General features: G+C 40.9%; 1 protein-coding gene across 4 annotated transcripts in view; it reads right to left on the bottom strand.

Annotated features, from left to right (window-relative positions):
• DIPK1C (divergent protein kinase domain 1C) overlaps positions 1-4794 on the bottom strand; it is a 43819-nt gene extending 39025 nt beyond the window's left edge. For 2 of the 4 annotated variants that reach the window (XM_065585161.1, XM_024102102.3), the window contains exon 1: positions 4218-4792. In XM_065585161.1, coding sequence (XP_065441233.1) covers positions 4218-4400 — 183 coding nt within the window. In that variant the 5' untranslated portion in view covers positions 4401-4792. Of the gene's footprint in view, positions 1-189 lie in introns of all 4 variants that reach the window. The other 2 variants (XM_065585160.1, XM_065585159.1) reach the window with 2 other exon arrangements.
• Between the last annotated feature and the right edge of the window lie 14421 nt (positions 4795-19215).

Genomic DNA, 19215 nt, shown 5'->3' with positions numbered 1-19215 from the left:
TGGACATACATATCAGATATCCTTAGGTAATTTTAATGCACTTTGGGTAATCTTGATTTAAAAAACCCAGGGAAATTGCTTCTTGATCATTGTGTGGTCATTACAAATGCATGAAAGAACTAAAAGGATACCTCCCCCACATAATTGTTTCCATTCCTCCACTTCTAGACATATAGGCAGCTTACATACTTTTGCGTCCATTCAGAACTTCCAGAAGTGCAACTGCAGAGACTGTTGGGGTGGATCAGTGGACAAGATGATCACAGATGTGGGGTGGAGGGAGAATAGTTTGTGTTGATGAAGGAAGCCAAACAGCTGGGAGGTGGCTTGTTAACATCGGTTGCCCTCATTGCTTTCTGGCATTTGAACTTTTGTTTAAACAAGTAAACTGACACTTCCAACTGTTTAATAGTTGTAAAGACTGCCTGACCCCAACCTAACTTGTTACTATTTGTTCTGTGTACAGGAAACATGATCATAACATTCGAATGCTGTTATTTTCTTAAAATAGTATCTGAGGTGTGCACCGGGGTGATGCTAGACGAGGTTGAAAGTTAAATATAATATATATATATATATTTTTAAACACTCACCAAAATTGGTATTTTATTTTTCTTGTGTAAACATTCCCCAGTTAGCACAGGGAATAACAGTGAACTGGTAACATTGTCAACTGGGGACTTTGGGTATTAGTGGCAGGATGGAATTTTAAGTCCAGTAGTGGTGCAAGGGCTGAATGAAGAGGTGATGAACTGGTTATTATACTACATAGTAGCCAGTGATTCTTGTGACATTAGAAGGACAGGTGCCACCAGACTCCTTGTTGTTTTTGTATATGCATGCAAATCAGGATGGACACATACATTGCAGTCCACGTGCACATAACTTTGGTGACTCCAGAAGTGCATGTGCAATTTTGGAATTCTGGCCTCATTTTTGAGGTATCTAATAACAAGTCATCATTCTCTCTTACAAGTAAGAAACTTACTTTTTCTCTGTTGAAGTAGTTTAATAATTCCTACAATCTGTGACCTTATCTTTAAACAACTCCTAGAAGGAGGGTAACACACCAAAGTCCTTTTATTTTATTTATTTATTTTTTGTAAGGAGCCTTAGTATTAGCTGATCAAAGAGCTTTGCTTCCTGAATGTGAAGATCACAGCCTAACACGTACAGTACTACTATTAGGAAACTATAGGTCCCAGTCCTGCAATCAGATCCACGCATCCTGCCTGGCGCCACATTGACTTCAACAGGGCTCCATGCATCCGCAAGAGTCTCATGCATGGATTCAATTGAGGTCTAGAAGAGCTCACACCTAGAAAACCAGCAGTGAGACATGGAAAAACATAGGATGCTTTCCAGTATCTGCTGTAGTTGCTGTATAATTCTTATTGGTATTTCATAAGAACGTGACTATGCAAAATATACAGCCACATCTACAACCCCCAAACATGGGAGATGAATCCATTCTATAATGGGGAAGGAATATCTCTAAGTCTATACTTTCTGTGCAACTGAATTGTTGATCTGTGCCTATTAACCTAACATCTGCCAGTCATGCATTCTCCAATTTGATTCTTCTTTATTGAGCTTTCACGGTGTTTCTTAAACCATGGTCCGTAGTGGACTGGGGAGCTGCTAATGTCACAGTGGTGAAATACATGTCAGACTTTGAGTAGTGACATTTCCTGCAAATTGTAGATCAGCTTCAGGAATTAGGGTTTCCAGAGGCTTTTTGCCCAATTAAACTAAAACCATATCAAACAGACCAAAAAAATGCCAGGTACCTCTCTGCAATTTTAGAGGGCTTGTCCACGTACAGAAGTTGCAGCACTTTAACTTAAATCAATAACTACAACAATTTTAGTTAAAAAAGTTCAACCCCTCCTATGACCTGGGTTTATTTATATCTGATTAAAACTGGTTATATCAGTTTAACTAGCACCTGCAAAGTTACCCAAGCCAGGTTTAAATTAGTGTAAAAGAGTCCACACAGTTTTGCACCAATTTAACTAATTTGGTTTAAAATCATACTTTCTGTTACATGAGTGCAACTTTGTGTGTAGATCAGGTCTGAAGCCTCCTGTCTTTCCTGGTGTAAATTCTACTGTGAGCAAGTTTATGGAAGACTCCAAAATCAGAGAAGTCCTACAAGGAGCACAGAAACCAACTGGAAAGTGCTGTAGAGTAATCAGGGTAATGGTGGGGGTCAGGGTGCAGGTAATGAATGGGAGATCAGTAGTAATAAATAAAAAGTCCTACACTTCAGGGTGATATTTAAAAGATATGCACCACCTACACCCTACTGAAATGATGTGCATTTCTTGTGCTTGCCCTCTACACAGATATGAATTTCACCCTGAGAGAGAAACTAAAAAGCACCGCTACAAAACAGAAAGGAACGTAACCAAGTATCCTCGCCCATTGGATTACAACAGGTCACTTTCATCTTGTTGCCCACTGAAAACACTGTCCTCATATTATATTTTCCATATCACCAAACATGTCCCATGCTTCAGAAAAAGGATGGGATGGAAGTCTGGGAAAGTGAATTTTCATGAAAGGAGGATCTCTGCTCACAAAATGGTTATTCTGTAGCTGAATTGCATTGCCTATAACAGTGAAACCAAGTGTGGTGCTTAGAACATGTACACAGAGTAACTCCCAGCTAACAGAAGGTGAGCTCAGTTCCTACTGGCTCCCCCAGGAAGCTGTTCCTTTTTGGTTCAATTAGAGCCATTGCTTATGGACAATGATGATCCTTTTTCACGTCTTAGCTGGGGAAATGCTCCCATTAAGTTCAGCCAATGGACTGGAGACACCTCTTTGCTATGTGGTTACTTAAGTTCACACTGGTGTCTGGTGAAACACTGGCAGAGACAAGTGTCCAAATGGCTCATCCCTGAAATCTCAGGGCTCAGGCCCTGGGACGGAAATGTGAATGTAGCTATTGCTGCTTAAAATAAGTTGGCAAGGCTGCTGTGTATAATTAGTCTTCCTTAATTATCTAGAAGGTAGGAAAATTTATGATCATAAGTTGCTTGCTACTATAATAGATTATTTAATTTCCATTTGGATTTTTTTCCACTTAACCCAAGCCTTTACAAAAAAGACCCAGTCTTTTAATTTTAATCCATACTGCTCCACATTTCTTCTCTACAGAATTTCAAATCACCACATTTGACTGAATAGTCTCACATGCTTTCTTGATTTTTTTTTAAATAAATATTTTAAAATATCCCCTATCAGGAAAAAAAAAAGCAAAGGTGGTGTACCATAGCCTGAAGATGATTTCTGAACCGAATGTGATCTCTGCCTAAAAAGCTTGTCGAGAAATCATCTTATATTTGAATGCATGTGGAATGTTGAAGACCCCTTCTAAAATATTTCAGAAGTATAGCTGCACATATCTCAAACAACAGCATCTTGGATCAGCTAACCTAAAGGACTGGGCTACCTTGTTTTACAGTATCAACCAAGAGCTGAATATGGTCTGCAGATGTTTTAACTCCCAGAACCTTTACTCCCCTATCTTTTAAAATCCATTAGAAGATGCTTTAGAAATATTTTAGTCCAACCAATTAAGTGCTCTGTCTTGTTGAATTGACATTACCCTGCTGGGTAGAAGGAGTAAAATGCAGTCAGCATTGTAAAGCCTTTGCAAGTGGTAGCTCTTCAGCCCAATTCCCTTTTTCAGCTGCTTTGCTCTCTCCCTTAAGATTACTCCATCAACCAGAGGTACTCGCCTTTCCCATTAGCACATTCACGGACCTAGTATCGTTGCATCAAACATTCATTGGTTCCCAATACTCTGTATTGCAAAGAACGATTCTTGGACCATATTTTGCACCAAGTAAAATGAAGACATTCAAATATCATAATGGCAAGGAAATACTATGAGTTTAAAAAATAGTCATTAAAAACTCGGGACGTTTTACGCGTTGCCTTTTTAAACCCCTGAGTGCAAGAACTGAGGCATCGTCCGTGGGCTCCATTCTCCCCCCGCTTCTCCAATTCAATGAGAGAGAAATGGAAACAGACTCGGGGATCTTAAAGGGGATATGTGGGTGGTGGGATCACACCGACTGTGCAGGGGGATCAATGAGCAAAGTGGCCTCCTAGGGCCCTGGCGCTGACCGCGGCGTGTCACTCGCTGTGCTGCTGACCTGGTACTTGCCATGACAGCCTCACTCTGCAAGCGCGCGGGGACATACCAGCCTCGCCAGGATCCTGTGGCTTTTCTCGTCCGTGCAGCGCTCAGAGAAGACGCTCCTGTGGACAAGGAAGAGGAACGTGCTGCCCAGCAGCCAGCAGGCAGCCCAGCAGAGGAAGAACAGGAGCGTGCATCTCCTCCAGATCTTCAGCCTCAGCCGCTTGAAGCCGAAGACGCCCCTCATGGTCCGTCCTGGCTGGGGCGGCTTCACACACTGCAGCCGGTGCAGCAGCCAGAGGCAGGAGGGGGCTCCATGGAGATCAGCGTCGCTCCCACTTGTTCGGATCTGTCACTGGAGCCATTGCAAGAAAGCAAATAACCCCCTCGCCCCCGGACGTTACTCGCTCAGTGGCCCGATCTGCCTTGTCCATGGGCAGAGGCTGGCAAATGACAAAGTGCTCGCGTGTGTCATCCCCGCGGTGCGAGCTCCTAACTGGGCTCTCTGTGATGGGAGCCCTGCACTGCATGGAAGTTACTCCCACTCTGTCCCTTGCACGGACTGATGCTTTTGCAAGAAGCCTGAGCTCTCCTTTTGAACTGAAGCCACGTAGTTCCGCCTCTTTTGTCTGCTGTGTCCTGTGTCAACCAACCCTCCTACTGGAGTTACTAGGCAGCTTCCCCCTCCCCCCCCTTCTCCCGAAGTTTCACACACAAGAATAAAAGGGGGTTTGAAGCCTGGATTGGAGCGGCTCTGTGAATCTTTTTAATGCTGGTGGCGGCTTGACACTTTTAAGAGACAGCCGAAGATGGATGGCCCATCTGCATGAAGCGTCTCTAGCGAAAGGGGGACAAAAGTTGATTATTGAAGAATAATTTATGCTGTTTGAGTCCCTCTGAGGTTTACTATCCACAGGGGGAAACAGCAAAAGCAACCCAAGTGCCCACTTACAAATGCAAGAGCATGTGTGCCGCTGAAAGTGGTCTGAACAAAGTGTGGGGGAGCCTGTCACAAGCTGGGAATAGCAGCTTTGGTCAGACAGTGCTTAAAGTGCACCCCTCAGCGACCTTGGCTGGGTTTTATTTCATTTCACGTGATGTTTTGCTGGGTCTGTGATCCCTTGTGACCCCCCCCCCACACACACACACTTTAAGCACTGAATGTTACCCCCCTCCCCCAAACACACACACACACTTTAAGCACTGAATGTTACTCTTCACCAGTAACACCAGCTCAGACCCTGGGGACTTGTAGTATTTGCATTGCACCTGCTAATGCACTCTCACAAACAAAACAAACAGGTCCCTGCCCCCAAAGAGCCAACAATCTAAGAGCTCAGCTGTGGTTTTAAGCACACAGGGGTATTGGGATAGTGACTTCGTTGGAAGCGGTGTGTGGCCTCCCCAGCTCAGTGGGATGTCTGGGGCATAGGCACTGGTGCACTTTTCTAGAGAGGGCAGGGTGTGGTTATCCTCACTCTCACCAAAGAAGTGACAGCTCCATTAGTGGCTAGTGTAGTGAGGCGTGGACCCCTCTCTGCCTTGTGTGAGAGGCTGGTGTTACTGTGGGGGCTACCTTCATTCAGTGAGAGCAAGGACTGCGGTTATGATTGGCCTCTGTGCTGGGTAGGATGAGAAAGAGGATCCTTACATCCTGTCCCCACTCCTGGGCAGGCACTCAGGGCTGGGCACAGTCTGGCCCATACTCCAAACACTGGGCTCAGTTCTTCCCTCTCTCCCACATCCAGTTAAGTAATTATTTACTCTTTGGGTAAGCCCATCACTTTCATAGAATAAGGTGCAACTCAGCATAGCAAGAGCATCTGAATCTGGCCCACTATGAGATATGGCACTGAAGACAGGACCAGATTCTTCTGCCCTCACTCTTATGGAATTGTACCTCATTTCATGAGCAGTCCCCTTGCAGGATGGAGCAGGGCTTGAAGGAATCTTTTAAAAAGTGTGTGACAGACATAAAAAATATGGAGAGAGGAAAAGGTTACAGATGACACCTTAGCCCTGAAGCCTTCTTGAGGCCGGCAGGGGGAGGGGGGAAATAAGAAAAAGAAAACAAAAGTACTGTATTTCATCCTGAAAGAGCCCCTGGGGCTGAAACACTAGAACTAGCCATGATTTCTATTTTTACTGTTTTATTGACCTTTTCCCTCTATCTTCCTCCCCATCTTTCCACATCTACATGCTGACACAGCACCACACCCAGGCACCATAATATGTTTTTTTCCCATCATACTGAAAGATAGACTTGATTTTAAATGCTGGAGGCACAATGTGATTTTAGGGGAATTAGTGATGTGAGTAGTGTGAGCAACGGGCCGGGAGCCAGCAGCTCTGGATTTTTAATCCTAGTTCTCACTCTGAGACACAATTTTTCAGAAGCTGTCTCTAAGTGTGTGCCCAGTGTTTATGTGGCTAGCTTGTGACTCCTACCTGTCTCAAGATGGGCATCCAGTAGCTGAGGCACCACAAAAAATTGGAGACTGCTTTTGAAAACGTGAATCTCAAGCTGTGTGTGTGTCCATATCTCCATGTGTAGCGTGAGGATAACAGCCCTTATGGGCCTATGGTACTTCCAAGGAGTATAATTAGTTAATGTTTGTAAAGTATTATATACGTATCATTCCTTTTTAACCCTGGTTCTGAAACACACTTGAGTGGTTCCTGATGTAGATTTTGTGACTTGGGAAGGGGAAACAGACTTTTGGGGGCTTGAACCTGCATTCCTTTTGCACTCAAAACATCTGAAATCAGTGGGAGTTTGGAATGTGCAAGGAACCCAGGATGGCTCAGGTCATGTTCACTCAAGGTCTGATCCTTCAACCTCAAACCCATATGACTAAAGTTACTGCTCTGCCAGTTTGGGACCACAAGATTTATGACAACACTGGAGACATTAATGCAGGAGGAAAAGGTTAAACAAGATTGGAAAAAAACTAATACAGTTAGAAATCTGTTACAAATAGCTGGCAATTTTCTCTTTATCTTTTTGGGTGCTCCTCCCAAAAACATCTCTGCTGACAGCAAATGAAAGCTACATTTGGTACCACAACACTCCCTCCTTCATAATGTGGTGAAACCCACAGGAACAAAGCTTTGTAAGGATACCTTCCAGGAGATTTCCATAGAGCACTCCGTCAGTGGAGTAGTATATTTCACCTAACTTTATGCATCCGAAGAAGTGGGCTGTAGTCCACGAAAGCTTATGCTCTAATAAATTTGTTAGTCTCTAAGGTGCCACAAGTACTCCTGTTCTTTTTGCGGATACAGACTAACACGGCTGCTACTCTGAAACCTGTCACCTAACTTTGCAGCTCTTGAAGATACAAAAATCCGATTGACTTTAGAGGGAGTTTTATGCATGAAAGGACTTCAGGACTTTGGACCTTATTGGTAACTAAGCACCAAAAGAATAATGATGTCTATGTAGCATTGTAGTTACAATGTGTACTAACACTGGGGACCTTTTGAGCAGAATGGGATCAGAGCTAGAAAGTTGTGGCTCAGGTATGGAGCCAAACGTTTCCAAGTGTTTGGATAAAAGGCCATTATATTGATGAGGATATAACTGCAAATTTCAGATCTGAATTAAAACTTCACCAAAATTCAGATGGGGGATATTGATCTGAGCCCATCTTTACTTTTTAAGAGTAATATTCGTCCTGTATAATATGAATCCATTTGTATCCATGCACTGTAGATTCATAGATTCTAGGACAGGAAGGGACCTCGAGAGGTCATCGAGTCCAATCCCCTGCCCTCATGGCAGAACTAAATACTGTCTAGACCATCCCTGATAGACATTTATCTAACCTACTCTTAAATATCTCCAGAGATGGAGATTCCACAATCTCCCTAGGCAATTTATTCCAGTGTTTAACCACCCTGACAGTTAGGAACTTTTTCCTAATGTCCAACCTAAACCGCCCTTGCTGCAGTTTAAGCCCATTGCTTCTTGTTCTATCCTTAGAGGCTAAGGTGAACGAGTTTTCTCCCTCCTCCTTATGACACCCTTTCAGATACCTGAAAACTGCTATCATGTCCCCTCTCAGTCTTCTCTTTTCCAAACTAAACAAACCAATTCTTTCAGCCTTCCTTCATAGGTCATGTTCTCAAGACCTTTAATCATTCTTGTTGCTCTTCTCTGGACCCGCTCCAATTTCTCCACATCTTTCTTGAAATGCGGTGCCCAGAACTGGACACAATACTCCAGTTGAGGCCTAACCAGCACAGAGTAGAGCGGAAGAATGACTTCTCGTGTCTTGCTCACAACACACCTGTTAATGCATCGCAGAATCATGTTTGCTTTTTTTGCAACAGCATCACACTGTTTACTCATATTTAGCTTGTGGTCCACTATAACCCCTACATCCCTTTCTGCCATACTCCTTCCTAGACAGTCTCTTCCCATTCTGTATGTGTGAAACTGATTTTTCCTTCCTAGTGGAGCACTTTGCATTTGTCTTTGTTAAACTGCATCCTGTTTACCTCAGACCATTTCTCCAATTTGTCCAGATCATTTTGAATTATGATCCTGTCCTCCAAAGCAGTTGCAATCCCTCCCAGTTTGGTATCATCTGCAAATTTAATAAGTGTACTTTCTATGCCAATATCTAAATCGTTGATGAAGATATTGAACAGAGCCGGTCCCAGAACAGACTCCTGCAGAACCCCACTTGTTATACCTTTCCAGCAGGATTGGGAACCATTAATAACTACTCTCTGAGTACGGTTATCCAGCCAGTTATGCACTATTATAGCAATATTCCTTCAGCATCCCTCAAAAGTTATAGACTCTGAAGCAGAAAACTTTTGTTTCCTGTATATATTAAAATATAGAAATAGGATTATGTCACATTGCAAATCTTACACAGAATATATTCCTAGAGGAAGCAATGTCTTTGTCATATTTTGATTGAGAAATAAGCATGATGAAAATTAAACAGAAGGTCCCAAGTCAAAGCAAATGCCATAAAGAATAATAAAAATAAACCTAGGATAAATGTATCAATTCGTGTCCAATTAAATTGTTGAAAAGTTGGAGAGGACACAATGAAAACATTCTTGGTCTCATCTTCATCTCCATTTGGGCACATCACAAAACCACCATGCATTTTGGCACAGTTAAGGCTTGGAATAGCCCGAGAGTTTGAGGGCCATAAGTGAGATGCCTTGGCAGAACTGCGTGGAAAAGCCTGGCATGGTGCCTACCCACTGGCTCAAGCCAGGATCGTTAGGACCCAGTTGGTAGGTGCTGAGAACGCACCTCTCCCATTGACTTCAATAGGAATTGACTTTGCTCAGCCCTTAGCAGGATTGGGCCCTTAGTCTTCATTTTCATGAGCACACAATTCAGTATCTGATTTTAAAAAGAATAAATAAATAAGACCCACCACTCAGACCCAAATTAATGAACTGTGCAGTTGGTTCATTATGGCTGAAAAAGCCACTTCATTGATCTCATCACCTACTATATTTTTTAATGTCATTAGCATGAAAGTTGTGGGACTTGTCTTTGAAAATGTGATATGGTTTCAGTTATCTTCCACTCAGCACAAACAAATCTACTATTTCTGCTGGAAGCTCAGAAAACTTGCAAACCCCACTGGCCTGCAGTTCAAAAATACATTGAAGCATATAAATATTTCTTTCTGATTTCCTGTGGTGAAGTTGAGTAATCTGGAAACATCACAAGGTTTGGCATACATTTGAACATATCCTTCAGACATGTAATTTTCCTGCTGAGTGCTAGGTCTAGCAGTGAAACCAAAATGTATTTTCCTCATTCATGCCATTAATCAAAAATAAAATGTTGCAGGCTGTTAACTAAATTTTCACAGCATTCTGTGCTGTTTGTTTATATTGCAGACCACAGTGAGACAGATGCTATAATATAAAGAATTCATTTCAGAATGCATGTAGCTTCTGGGGCTGCAGGGGAAACTGGAAATCATTCATTCTTTTGAACAAGAAAAGTGTATAAATGGAAAAACTTTGTCATATTTGTATGTCATGAGGATGATGGGATTTATACTAGATCATGGCCTACTCTGGTTGTATTTCACTTGCTTGCAGATGTTCCGTAGGTATAGTTGCCCATGTGACCCCAAACCCGTTTTGTTTTCCTTATTCCCTTTTGCTCTTTTATGGATTCCACCTGTGACAGAGTGCTGGGAACCAAACCTGAGCCTGCACTCTGATCACTTAAACACCAATTAATTCCCCCCACACACACACCTGACTGTGCCTAATTAGCAGATTAGAATGGGCTGGGGAGAATTAAAGAGCTAATTAGTCTATTAACACAGAGGGTAGAAGAAAGCACAGGAAGGCAGTGCTGGAGGAGAGGGTCAGAGTCAGAGAGCCAGAACCAAGAAGGATCTCTGGGTGGAAAGACCTCTTCCCTCTCTTTGGCAGATGGCTGAGGAGAAACTGAAGCTGTAGGTGATGTGGCGTATGCATCAGTGAGGTGGTGGGAAGAGCAATGTAAATAAACTACACAGTGATGTTTAACAACTGAAGATCTCTGAATAGTATGTGTAGATAGAGCAGAAGACAGGGACAGGACCTTGCCCTCTCACACCAGCCTAGATGTTTTAGATGTACAATTTGCCTTGTTCTTCTCTTCAACTATCAATGTCTTATCTTGCACCAGCTTTGTCCATCTCAACTGGAAACAGTGTCATTTTAGGAAGAGAATCAGGTATTGTGGCAATGACTGTGATATAAATGCCTGGATAAGACTGGTTTAGACAAAACAACCAGGATCCAAAACCTCCCCCAAACCAGGAATATTATTCCATGTACCAAAAATGTTTTAAATTCCAATACTTCCAGGGATCATGTAATCTCTGTGGTTCTTTCCTCTGTCAATTCATGTTGCCTCTCATCAAGAGGTTAGGTTACCTGAGAGCTGTATGGTGTAGCATGTTGTATCCATGTCAGTGGAGTGAAAGGCACATCTTTGAGCATTGGCCTGCTAAACCCAGGGTTGTGAGTTCAATCCTTGAGGGGGCCACTTAGGGATCTGGTGCAAAATCAGTATTTGGTCCTGCTACTGAAGGCAGAGGGCTGGACTTGATGATCCTTTAGGGTCCCTTTCAGCTCTATGAGATAAGTATAGCTCCATATATTATATTATAAAATGCTGCAACTGCTTCCAACATTTTGTATAAAAAAATTCTGTTCTTTGGGTCAAATTCAGCTGTGGTGTTACAGGCATTTTACACTAGTGCTTGTAGCCAAGGACACAAGATATCAGGTGTATTTAGGATATAGTGAGGAAATATAAGTATTAATTAATGCTGTAACACAGGACCTATAGGACTCAGGCTCGTAAAATATTTAGCTTTGCCAAAATAGGCTTTAGGCTAAATTAGCTATAGGATAAAGATAAGTAAGCATAAGTGTTAATAATAAACGTGCCGAGCTTCTGTCTATGTTTGCAATATACTAATGTTTGAAAAGAACTACTGAGTTTGGATAATAATGTGTAGGAAAGATCAGTGGACACCACAAGATGACTGTTGGTAGCCAGGGTGAAATGTGAGAGACTTCCTTAAAGCTACTGCCTTTTACTATGGTGATAAGGTGATGTTAATGCTAATGAGCATAAGGGGAACTAACAAGTTAGCCAATGGAAAACAGGGCATCCCAGAAATACTGAGGTGTGGAAGTTCAAATAAGGAAAAGGGGTAAAAATCTTCATAAATATGTATGAACACCAGTGGGCATCAGCGTAACACATCATAAAAGGTGTATCCCGGCCTGTGTGATGCAGGATGATGACACTGGTGAGAATGATGAGTAATGTTATGGGTTTTTCCACAAGGCATGGTGTGAATAATGCAAATACTTTGTATTCTGTGTTGGTCTCTCTCTCTCTCTCTCTCTCTCTCTCTCTCTCCTTTACCAGATCACAGTGTGTGTATTGTTGTGTGATTGGCTAGCTAAAGTAACTATTATAAAAAGAGCAGGGTGTTGTCCCTGTTGTACACCATGGGGTCCCCCTTCCATTCCTAACCTTTCTGCTGTAGTCAGTCTTGGGGCTGAACTGTCACAGATTAAGGGAGGCGTAAACCCTCACTTTGGAGTGGGTGATTGGTTAAAGTAACCCATAACTATAGATAAGACTAGATGCTGAACCTGGCCCTTTGTGTTCTCCCTCATTTGGGCTTCTGAAACAATTGAATAAACATTTTTAACTGCCTAACCTGCATTAGTAACTTGTTTAAAATTGTGCTAGGGTTATTTAACACACAAAGACCATCATTCATACTACATCATTACAGAGAAAAAAATACAGATCTGATTCTCCACTGCCTTTCATCTTATGTATTTATTTACAGATGCCATGAATCCCAAGTCCCTCAAACACACAGATTCTTCCATGTTTTCACGATAGTCCTGTGGGTATTTTAGGGCAGGATCAAGCATTTAGATATATAGTATAGCAAAAGGGAAGGAGAGGTAATCTTCCCTTTTTCTATATCAGTGTATGACATATGTGCCCCAGATAAGGGGAAGATTCGAAAGGCTAGGACTATTATAGAAAAGTTGCAATGTTGAACTCAATTTTAAACTAGTCTAGTTTACATAAGTGCTGACCAGTTTAACTGCATTTACATTACAAGTTTGCACCTATGCAACTAGACTGATTTGAAATCCATTTCATGACACCAATGCAACTTTTGAAGCTTGCATTTTGTTATGTTATTGTGTTTTAAATTTAAGGAATCTGGCCCAGGTGTTTTCAGAGTTTTGAATGTTTTCTGTTACTAGGAGCGAAAAGAAAAACAAATATTAAGTTTTGCATATGGAAAAAGGCATCTTCATTGCAGGCACATGAGACCACCATGTGGATATTTTTGATACTACATGCTTGAGGTTTTGTAAACTGGAAATACACCTTTTGGAAACAAGCTGCTCTGCCCCTTTGCATTCATATGAATGAATCTGAACTTAGATCATGAATCTTTTATTTGGCTCACGTGTTACGTAGGTTGGTATTGTATACTTTCAAAGTATATAATGTGCAGCTAAGTAACTCTACAAATGTACATGCCCATCCCAAACAGGTCTTGATTCTACCTCCTATAAACCCAGTTCAGATGCATAGGGGGCACGGTATCAGGGTATTAGGGTTGAGCAGGCTCATCAATCACTTTCAGTTAGGACTGTCAAACGATTAAAAAAATTAGTCGTGATTAATCATGCTATTAAAATAATAGAATACAATTTATTTAAATATTTTGGATGTTTTCTACATTTTCAAATATATTGATTTAAATTACAACACAGACTACACTCACTGTACAATTATTTTTGATTACCAATATTTGCACTGTAAAATACAAAAGAAATAGTATTTTTCAATTCACCTCATACAAGTACTGTAGTGCTATCTCTTTGTCATGAAAGTTGAACTTACAAATGTAGAATTATGTACAAAAAATAACTGCACTCAAAAATAAAACCATGTAAAACTTTAGAGCCTACAAGTCCACTCAGTCCTACTTCTTGTTCAGCCAATCGCTCAGACAAACAAATTTGTTTACATTTACAGGAGATAATGCTGCCCGCTTCTTGTTTACAATGTCACCTGAAAGTGAGAACAGGCATTCGCATGGCATTCTTGTAGCTGGTGTTGCAAGATATTTACATGCCAGATGTGCTAAAGATTCATATGTCCCTTCATGCTTCAATCACCATTCCAGAGGACATGCGTCCATGCTGATGACAAGTTTTGCTTGACAACAATCCAAAGCAGTGTGGACCAACACATGTTCATTTTCATCATATGAGTCAGATGCCACCAGCAGAAGGCTGACAATTTTTTTTTTTTTTTGGTGGTGGTGGTTTGGGTTCTTTTCCGCATCAGAGCGTTGCTCTTCTAAGACTTCTGAAAGCATGCTCCATACCTCGTCCAGCTCAGAGTTTGGAAGGCACTTCAGATTCTTAAACCCTGGGTTGAGTGCTGTAGCTATTTTTAGAAATCTCACACTGGTATCTTCTTTGTGTTTCATCAAATCTACAGTGAAAGTGTTCTTAAAATGAACATGTGCTGGGTCATCATTCGAGCTGGGTCATCATCTGAGACTGCTATAACAGGAAATATATGGCAGAATGTGGGTAACACAGAGCAGGAGACATACAATTCTCCCCCAAGGAGTTCAGTCACAAATATCATTAACTCATTATTTTTTTAATGAGGGTCATCAGCATGGAAGCATGTCCTCTGGAATGGTGGTGAAGCATGAAGGGGCATACGAATGTTTAGCACATCTGGCATGTAAAATACCTTGCAATGCCTGCTACAAAAGTGCCATCTGAATGCCTGTTATCACTTTCAAGTGACATTGTAAATAAGGGGGCAGCATTATCTCCCGTAAATGTAAACAAGCTTGTTTGTCTTAGCGATTGGCAGAACAAGAAGTGGGACTAAGTGGACTTATAGGCTCTAAAGTTTTACATTGTTTTGTTTTTGAGTGCAGTTATGTAACAAAAAAAAATCTACATTTGTAAGTTGAACTTTCACAATAAAGAGATCACACTACAATAATTGTATGAGGTGATGTGAAAAATACTGTTTCTTTTGTTTATCACTTTTACAGTGCAAATATTTGGAATAAAAAATAATAATATAAAGTAAGTATTGCACACTTTGTATTCTGTATTGTAATGGAAATAAATATATTTGAAAATGCAGACAAACATCCAAAAATATTTAATACATTTAAATTGGTATTCTATTGTTTAGCAGTGCGATTAAAACTGTGATTAATCACGATTAATTTTCTTGAGTTAATCGCATCAGTTAATTGACAGCCCTACTTTCAATATTAATTCCTCATGACTAAATTACTTTGTTACTTCCTTGGAGCTGTGCTAGCAGTATCCTTGTGCATTATGAATGATTGCACATGGAGAAAAATGCACAGTGCTCCATTATTGACTTTCAATTTTCTATTAAGCTTTGCAATTAATTGGTTTTATTTAGGATAATGTACTATAGTTTTTCATACATCCAATATCATATTACATTTGTTTGGGGATTAGTGGCCAACATGGCAATTGTATTTCTTACCATTTTAGTAATAATGTTAAGTATCCATTAGTGTTAATGTCCCTCACATACTCCACTTGTTGCTCCTGTGGAGGAGAGCGTGCACATGCGAATACTGTTCGGGCTGCATGAGAGGAGGTAGTGCCACCGCCACAGGATGCTCCTTCCACTTCTTCCCATACTCCACAGAAGCATCAAGTATCACAGAAGCATCCTTCAAGTAGTACAGGCTCCCTAGATTATAAAGTGGTAGCATCGTGGGGCAGAACATTGAGTCACTGCAGACAGAGCATGGAGAAACTTATACTGCTTTCCTCTTTGTGTATGGAAACTAGGGCTGTCAAGCGATTAAAAAAATTAATCACGATTAATCGCGTTGTTAAACAATAATGGAATATCATTTATTTAAATATTTTTGGATGTTTTCTACATTTTCAAAAATATTGATTTAAATGACAACATAGAATACAAAGTGTACATTGCTCACTTTATATTTATTTTTAATTACAAATATTTGCACTGTAAAAAACAAAAGAAATAGTATTTTTCAATTCACCTCATACAAGTACTGTAGTGCAATCTCTATCATGAAATTTGAACTTACAAATGTAGAATTATGTACAAAAAATAACTGCATTGTTTTATTTAGAGCCTATGAGTCCACTCAGTCCTACTTCAGCCAATAGCTCAGACAAAACAAGTTTGGTTACAATTTGCAGGATACAATTCTGCCTGCTTCTTGTTTACAGTGTCTCCTGAAAGTGAGAACAGGCGTTTGCATGGCACTGTTGTAGCCGGCGTTGCAAGATATTTACGTACCAGATGCACTGAAGATACATATGTCCCTTCATCTTCAACCACCATTCCAGAGGACATGCGTCCATGATGATGATGGGTTCTGCTCGATAACGATCCAAAGCAGAGTGGACCAATGCATGTTCATTTTCATCATCTAAGTCAGATGCCATCAGCAGAAGGTTGATTTTCTTTTTTGGTGGTTTGGGTTCTGTAGTTTCCGCATCAGAATGTTGCTCTTTTAAGACTTCTGAAAGCATCCTCCACACCTCGTCCCTCTCAGATTTTGGAAGGTTCTTCTGATTCTTAAACCTTGGGTCAAGTGCTGTAGCTATTTTTAGAAATCTCACACTGGTATCTTCTTTGTGTTTCATCAAATCTACAGTGAAAGTGTTCTTAAAATGAACATGTGCTGGGTCATCATTCGAGACTGCTATAACATGAAATATATGCCAGAATGCAGATAAAACAGAGCCAAAGACATACAGTTCTCCCCCAAGAAGTTCAGCCACAAATTTAATTAACACATTATTTTTTATCGAGCATCATCAGCATAGAAGCATATCCTCTGGAATGGTGGCTGAAGCATGAAGGGGCATACAAATGTTTAGCATATCTGGCACATAAATACCTTGCAACGCCGGCTACAAAAGTGCCATGTGAATGACTGTTCTCACTGCCAGGTGACATTGTAAATAAGAAGCAGGCAGGAGCATCTCCTGTAAATGTAAACAAACTTGTTTGTTTTAGCAATTGGCTGAACAAGAAGTAGGACTGAGTGGACTTGTCGGCTCTAAAGTTTTACATTGTTTTGCTTTTGAGAGCAGTTATGTAACAACAAATATCTACATTTGTAAGTTGCACTTTCATGATAAAGAGATTTGCACTACACTACTTGTATGAGATGAATTGAAAAATACTATTTCTTTTGTTTATTATTTTTACAGTGCAAATATTTGTATTAAAAATAATAATATAAAGTGAGCACTGTAAACTTTGTATTCTGTGTTGTAAAAGAAATCAATATATTTGAAAATGTAGAAAAACATCCAAAAATATCGAATACATTTCAAATGGTATTCTATTGTTTAACAGTGCGATCAATCGTGATTAATTTTTTTAATCGCAGTTAAATTTTTTTAGTTAATCGCGTGAGTTAACTGCGATTAATTGACAGCCCTATGGAAATGCCATTATGGCTGCCTTGAAAAAGGCACCAGGAGCACCCAGGGTTGAGAGAGGGAACCCCCTGCTTCCTGGGCCATATGGATGAAGGACAAGTACACAGATGCTCCTTGTTTCAAGCAGAACCCCTAGCCACTTCCACAGAGGGCAAACTTTGATCCCCAAGAAATAATGGCAAAGAAACTTCACAAACTGCTGTTCATTGAATTTCCCCTCCCCTATGCAGGAATAATGTGCACAGGGGAGATTTTGACCATCAGTCACAAAGACAAAACACTTTGTTAGGCTTACTTTGCAGATGTGTTTTCCAGGCAATTTCACACATCTCCACATCTTTTCCTATGCTGATATGGGGAGCTGGCATTGAGTGCCTCACATTTCTATAGGAGCTGTGTTTCTCTGTCTTTTCAGGTTGGCAACCCCTTATTTCAATTGTCATGACTTCCTTACATTTACGTTAAAAGCAAGAGTAAAAAAAAAGTGTAAGTGATAACAATGATAAGACTATATAATTGGTTTGTGTGTGTTTCTAGAGGATGACAGCTAATACTTGACCTTGAAGGGTAAATGTGTGTAGGGAGTGCGGGAGTGAGATTTTCTTTGCTTTAAACTCTAACAACATTTTTCAATGCCTGGTGACACCTTTGCCTTTTGGGACCTGGCTGAAAAATACTATACAAGAGAATTATGCATAAGCTTCACTTGCTGTGGGTCTGATCCAATGGCCACTGAAGTCAATGGAAGTTGTTCTGCTGATTTCAATGGGCTTTTTTTGGCTTTCTGGTTGCATCCCTGTTATGAAGGATGTGTGTGACATGATGAGAAGTGTGCTCAGGATATTCAGCCCTACAGGAATGGGCTGGTTGTCATCTGTCTCAATTTGTGTGAGATGCTCCAGATTTTGTCCCTCTTCCCACAAGGAGGACTTCATACAATCCTTAAATCTTCCTTTGTTTGTGTGATGAAGCCCTGGTCTCTCGTTCCTGCATGTCTGAGAACTTAATTGGCTTTTCTTAGGAGACAGCTCCCCCCTGCCTGAGACTCCCAAGAAACTCTCTGATGAGATGGATTTTTATTATCTTCCTTTCTTCTCCTCTGCTTTCTGCCTCTTCGGTTTCAATCCATTTTCTCGCTATTTCTATATTTTCGTTTTTTTCACTTTTCTCTATATTTCTCTGTTTTGTCCTTTTCTTCCATTGTTTCCCTCTGTTGTCCAGATGTCTCATTTATCTTGTTCCTGCTCCCATTGTATTTCTCAATTCTCTCTCCCCAGCGGGCTATGTGCATTGTAGGAGAGTTTGATTTTCCTTTGAATCATTAAGTGTAGGCCTCTTCTGGAGATGGAAGCCTGATTCTGACCTTACTTTTTTGGTATAACTCCATTGACTTCAGTGAAGTTACTTTTCATTTATAAATGTAAATAACAGAAGCGGACGCAAAAGCCATGACTCAGTGAACCATTAATCTGATCCAATATGGCAAGTCCTATATTTCTGTATATAAATACATTGAATCATAGAATCATAGAATATCAGGGTTGGAAGGGACCTCAAGAGGTCATCTAGTACAACCCCCTGCTCAAAGCAGGACCAATTCCCAACTAAATCATTCCAGCCAGGGCTTTGTCAAGCCAGGCCTTAAAAACCTCCAAGGAAGGAGACTCCACCACCTCCCCAGGTAACACATTCCAGTGCTTCACCACCCTCCTAGTGAAATAGTGTTTCCTAATATCCAACCTGGACCTCCCCCACTGCAACTTGAGACCATTGCTCCTTGTTCTGTCATCTGCCACCACTGAGAACAGCCGAGCTCCATCCTCTTTGGAACCCCCCTTCAGGTAGTTGAAGGCTGCTATCAAATCCCCCCTCATTCTTCTCTTCTGGAGACTAAACAATCCCAGTTCCCTCAGCCTCTCCTCATAAGTCATAAGTCATGTGCTCCAGACCCCTAATCATTTTTGTTGCCCTCCGCTGGACTCTTTCCAATTTTTCCACATCCTTCT

Source organism: Chrysemys picta, chromosome 2, assembly GCF_011386835.1.
Source record: "Chrysemys picta bellii isolate R12L10 chromosome 2, ASM1138683v2, whole genome shotgun sequence".
Lineage (NCBI taxonomy): Eukaryota > Metazoa > Chordata > Testudines > Emydidae > Chrysemys > Chrysemys picta.
Note: the sequence above shows the minus strand (reverse complement) of the source record. Positions and strands in the feature narration are given on the sequence as shown.